Genomic DNA, 6,000 nt, shown 5'->3' with positions numbered 1-6,000 from the left:
GAATGAATGAATGAATGAATGAATGAATGAATGAATGAATGAATGAACGAACGAACGAACGGACTGACTATTGAGATGGAAGAAAGACCATTAGACCATTGTTCATGCTTTAGAAACTTCTCTGACATTATGTTTGAAAGCATTTTGTCTTATGTATCTGATTGATGTTGACAATAGTAGACTTTCCTTTAGTTTAAGCTTCTAGCTTGAAACACAAACATTTCCTGTTGTTTTTTTTTTTAAGAATTGCATGCATAGATGAACTTTTGAAGGTATTTTGTTCTAGACTGCCATTATATTCAATGTTTTTTTCTTGTAACTTTCTGATGGGACTTAAAACTCTCTAATTGGACTCAGCATCAGACTCAACATCTGTTTGGTCGTGGTACATAGGGCCAGACCTAAAGAAAAGGTACAATGTCTGTTCCCAAAGCAAACACTCACCAAGCTCACGTTCATGTGTGTATTTGTGCATTTGTGAGTATGGGGAGAGAATATTCCACCACCTCTGGTTATTGTCCATAGTGGATACAATTTTGTGGGTGAATGGTAGGGCTTCTGTGTCTCCCTATCATACTAGCAGCCTGCTTAAAATACTAATGACTTCACTCCTCACACAACTTACAGGATGATCCTGGGTCCTCAGCCTCTTGATTTAAACAACTTGTCGGAGGTGGCGAAATGAGCCTCCCCAGAAGGGTTTCCTTTTCCCTCCCCTCAGGTCTTTTTCTAATGGGCCAAGCCTCTTTACACTTGGGAGCAGACTGCATCATTCTCTCTGTTTGGAACAGGGAGAGGAATTTGCTAGCGCTCTTGTTACCCTCAAGTAGATACAGGTTAACTCTGCCCATGGCACTTTTCTTTGGAATGGAGAGGGAGGGATGCATGTGTAGGTGAACTTGTGCTTATCTGCATAGCCAAGAAGTAAAGAATATGTCTACATGAAATAAAGAGAAATGTCAAATTCCGGAAAACCTATAGTTATGAGAAATAGTTTAGTTGTGGAAACCACCAGTGTTTTGTCCATGTGTTCATGTTGTCTGGATTATTGATTTGACATCCTTATTGTAAAAAGGTAGACTGCCAATCACTCTGTGATCAAAGTGGCATGTACACATAATGTTAGAAAGAAGATATTGCAGAGACGAAGTAATTTCATGCTGAGTTATGCTTTCTTTTGTCCTTCAGGGCCTGCCCAATCACCATTGGAGGATAACTTTTATTAATAAGTTCTATGAACTCTGTGACACATACCCTGCTCTTTTGGTGGTTCCCTATCGGGCCTCAGATGATGACCTCAGGAGAGTTGCAACTTTTAGATCCCGAAATCGGATTCCTGTGAGTACCATGTCACATTTCTCTCAGAGAATACCTTTTCTTTCATAAGAACAGTAGACATGTAACTCAGAGGCCCACTCTTTTTCTGGAGTTTCATTTTGATAAGTAATTACCAAGGATCTACTGCAAGCTTGGCACCAGCTGAAATGGGAGAAGAAACAACACCTGTCTTCTAGGAGCTCCGAATCCAGGGTGCAGAAGGAAAGCAGGGAAAAAGCTCTAAATGAGAGTAGTAGTGAGAGTGTCACACCTCAACGCAGTGATGTAGGGAAGAAAGGACAGGCTCTTGGCTGCTGTCAGCATTGTGGGTCATGCTAAATGTTGCTTAATCTGTGCTGCAAAGAAAAGACTGGAATGTTAGGGCATGTGTTTGTGTAGTCTTTTCTGCCTATGCTAGGATGTGCTTATCCTCATCCTGTTTGTAAGCTGCTTCAGATTCTTAATGAACTGGAGTCAAGTACAGATTATTCCAGACATTATACTACCATGTCACTGAACCTAGCTCACAAAGTTCCTTTTCAGTCCATGCATACTTGCCATACTTTCTACTAGGTACATGAATTTTATTGACTAAAAACTTAGACATTTTTTTCTTCCTCTGTTAATTTTCAAAAGCTGTCATAATAAGTACATTAAATTTTGCTTTAAGTTAGTAGACTAAAAAAAACAATGTTTGAAGAAAGTAGGATTTAATGTCACCTTGCCTTTGACTGCTAAATGTAGACATTCTTTTCCATAAAAGGATTGGTTTTTTTTGGGGGGTGGGGGGTGGGAATATTGTCAGCCTATGAGGAGTTCTAAGCTTTAAAATCTCTTCTTTCACTGATTAGTATATGTTCATCTTTCCCTGAGAAAATTGTACTTGAAAGTGTGTTCTTTAGCTCGTTTTGTTAAAATGTGAAGAGTTAGAAGTTCAGTTTTATGCTACAGTTGAACATTTTTTTTTACTAGTAGAGCCACAGACTGTACTACTGTGACATTAGACACTTGTCTTCTGGTATGTGCTTTGCCATAGAGGGAGAACTGGGCTAGTATTGTATGCGTGAGTTTGGTCCACTATCTACTCAGCCTTCATTGAACATCTATTATGTTGAAAATAGTGTGTGTGTCTGTGTGTGTGTGTGGTGGTACTATAAGCCTGATCATATGCTGTTTCCAAAATACTTTCTGATCATGTCACTCTTGACAGTAGGTCTCAGAACATTTGCCTAGAAATTGGATATGCCAGTTATATGAACACAAGTATTATGTGGTTCTTTAAAAACAAATGTAAAAATAAAAAAAAAAACAATAGGTAAGAAATATCTCATTTAAGCATAAATCAGGTACACATTGTAATAAAATACCACTGGTTAGTGAACTCATGCATATGCTTTCTGCTTCTGTTAATGGATATATATTCCTTTTCTCAAACAAACAGGCTTATCTTGATTTTATAGAAGCTGCTAATGGATAAGTGATATGTGATCACTTGAGATATTTAGAAAACACTAGTAAGCAAAACCCAGCCTGCCACCTAGTGAGAAGCAGCAGCACCATGTTGTATATATCCTTCTACTTCATCTGTGTGCTGAACTATCCTTTAATGTGGATCCAAGCTCCTTTTCTTCCCTAGTAATCTATTGCAACTGTACTTTTTCATAAACAAATCATACAGTATTGTCTCGATGTGCAATACTATAATCTGTTTTCTATTGTTAGTGCTCTAGGTCCTTTTTGACTTTTGCTTTTATGAGCAATGCTATGGGCCAGGGAAATTGTTCAGTGAATAAAGACTCTTGCTGCTAAACCTGACAGTCTGAATCTCATCCCTGGTACCAACATGATCAAAGAAGAGAAATGATTCCCATAACTTATTCTCTGACCTCTGCACGTGTTCTGTGGTATATGTATGCCCACTCACATATCCTTCCACAAAAGTAAATAAAATTCTAAAAGTAAAAGGTAAATAAATAATGCTATGATGAATATTTTCATTTTTTAAATTTTATTTCCATTGGGGTTTTGTCTGCATGCATGTCTGTGTGAAGGTACCAGATCCTCTGGAACTGAAGTTATAGACAGTTGTGAGCTGCCATGTAGGTGTTGGGAATTTGAACCTGGTTCCTTCTGGAAGAGAAATCAATGTTCTTATCCACTAAGGCATCTCTTCCAGCCTCTTGTGATAAACATTTTTAGTGACTACATTTTTATTTTATTTTATTGGTTTATTGAGACAAGGTTTTTCTGTGTAGCCCTGGCTGTCCTAGACTTGATTTGTAGACCAGATAGGCCTTTAACTCAAAGAGATTCACCTGCCTCTGCCTCCCAAGTGTTGGAACTGAAGGTGTGCGCTACCATGCTCAGCCATGACTACATTTTTACATACATTTTTAATTATCCATGGCTTCTCAATATTAATTTCAATGTCAATAATATAAACTAGATAATTTAAAATAAAATACTCTCACTATTTGTACCCATCTACATCAAATACCATTTTTTAAAGGTATCTGGTATCCAGGGAGCTGGAGAGATGGATCAGTGGTTAAGAGTTCAAACTACTCTTGCAGTAGAAAAGGGTTAAATTCTCAGCACCCACATGGTGGCTCAGAATAATCTATAACTTCAATTCAAGGGAATCAAATGCCTTCTTCTGGCCTCTGAGGGAAACAGGCATACATTCAGGCAAAACATACATACACAAAAATAAAAAGGCAGACTCCTTCCCCTAACCCATCCAAAAAAAAAGTAGAATTTAAGAGATAATGCAGCTTTATAAAGAGTAGCATTTCCTAACATGGCAGTGCAGAGAGAAGAGAAAGATTTTGACCTGATTTAAATGTCAAAGTCTCTTGCATAGGTAGCATTTTGCTTCCTTTAAAGGTGATCTCATGTTTTTCATCACTCTTGAAACACAGCTCATAGGAAGTAGGTGGAATTTTCCAGGGCTTCCTAAGATCTGAGTCTCCTTGGTTTGGGCTGCTATGTGTTGAACTGGTCTCCAGCATGGCACAAGGACTTAAGTATTTGTTCTGGGGACAAACGCACATTCTTATAATAACATGACAATTTCTCACAGCATCATAATAAAACTGTATTGTTAAAATCCATGTTTGTCACTTGTCATCATAGAGGAATAACTTCAGAGTCATCAGAATATTTGATTTTATATTAAGTGAGCCCAAATAGTTATGTTCTTTCATCCTTGTGTCTGTGTTTCATCATTTTTGGAAATGATTTTGCTGGCTGTGGAGCCTGCCTCCAGAAGCTAATGTAAGCTCACATTTATTGCGTATTTTATGGGCATTCTTCCTTTTGTCTTCCCAGCAGTCATCTATGGTCATTATTATTCTCTCCATCTGACCGGGGCAGGGGCTATGAGTTCAGTGCCTGAGGGTAGTGCCACAGGAAAGCTGGTTGCTTTCTGCATTTCCTTCATATTCATAAACATTCACAGTTGACTTTGTAGTGTCACTGTACTTATATATATTTATAGGGCTCAGTGTACTATATCAGTACTACATAACTAACTAGCATATTCATCACCTCAGATAGTTAACATTGCTTTGTATTGGGAGCACTTGAAATTCTATCAGCCATTTTGAAGTATCAGTTAAATACTACTGTCCACTATAGTTATCCAGCTGTGGTAAGGAAAATGAGAGTTAGGCCTTCCCCACATTTTCAGAAGCACCTGCAGTATGATGCAGCTGGATGATTTTTTAGTATATTATGTTATCAGCTACCATTTATGTACACACTTTTCCGTATGCTTTGAGTGACCTGAGAAACTCAGCATCAATGAGCCAGGTTTGCCAGTCAATTGATGAGTAACCCTCAGGGCAGGCCACATATTCCCTTTTAAGCATTGTGATCCAGATTTTGCAGTGGAGAGTGGTATCTCTCTTGACCACCAAAATCCTTCTTTGTTTCTTTTGTGTCTTCCTCTTCCTATGTTGCATTTTAGAATTGGTACTGTTACGTAAAGGACCCATAGACATAAGTTACCTCCATGGGCAGCACAACGATTCCTTTGCCCTTTACAGTAAGTTCAAATTGTCTTCATATGATAACACATCCAGCACAAATTGCCAAATTCCAATAATGGCAGACACTTTCCACATCCTTTCAATATTTCAGCTTTGTTCTGATGATAGCATTAATTTATAGTGTTAATTTTAAAAGAAAGGCTGATAAAACTGAATGCTCTGATTATTTCTGAGCAAGTGTAAGTATTAAATGTGTGTTCTGATATCACACACTGAAATACACAAAGGAGCAAGTATCCTGTTTCAGCAAAGATTTGCTTCATCATATTTGTCAGTTTTAGCGATTCTGGAGATTTGCTAGATTAAACTTTCTGAACTAACCATAGGTACTATCGTGGATTCATCCAGAAAACAAGATGGTCATTATGCGCTGCAGTCAGCCTCTTGTCGGCATGAGTGGTAAAAAGAACAAGGATGATGAGAGATATCTGGATGTAATCAGGGAAACTAACCGACAAACTTCTAAGCTCACGATTTTTGATGCACGACCCAGTGTAAATGCAGTGGCCAACAAGGTGAGTGTAGTCAATAAGACCTGCAGTGTTTGATATGAATGGGTTTTCCATAGTACATCAATCAATATGTGGATTTATTTTGATATTTCATGTAATTAATCTTTTTTAAGTCAGGC

General features: G+C 38.0%; 1 protein-coding gene across 1 annotated transcript in view; it reads left to right on the top strand.

Moving 5' to 3' along the window:
• Mtm1 (myotubularin 1) overlaps nt 1–6,000 on the top strand; it is a 107,344-nt gene that overhangs the window by 79,518 nt on the left and 21,826 nt on the right. Inside the window, exons 8-9 of the mRNA XM_055608760.1 lie at nt 1,189–1,338; nt 5,696–5,884. Coding sequence (XP_055464735.1) covers nt 1,189–1,338; nt 5,696–5,884 — 339 coding nt within the window. The remainder of the gene's footprint in view (nt 1–1,188; nt 1,339–5,695; nt 5,885–6,000) is intronic.

This window comes from Psammomys obesus, unplaced genomic scaffold, assembly GCF_907164565.1.
Source record: "Psammomys obesus unplaced genomic scaffold, mPsaObe1.curated_primary_1811, whole genome shotgun sequence".
NCBI classification, from domain to species: Eukaryota; Metazoa; Chordata; class Mammalia; order Rodentia; family Muridae; genus Psammomys; species Psammomys obesus.
Note: the sequence above shows the minus strand (reverse complement) of the source record. Positions and strands in the feature narration are given on the sequence as shown.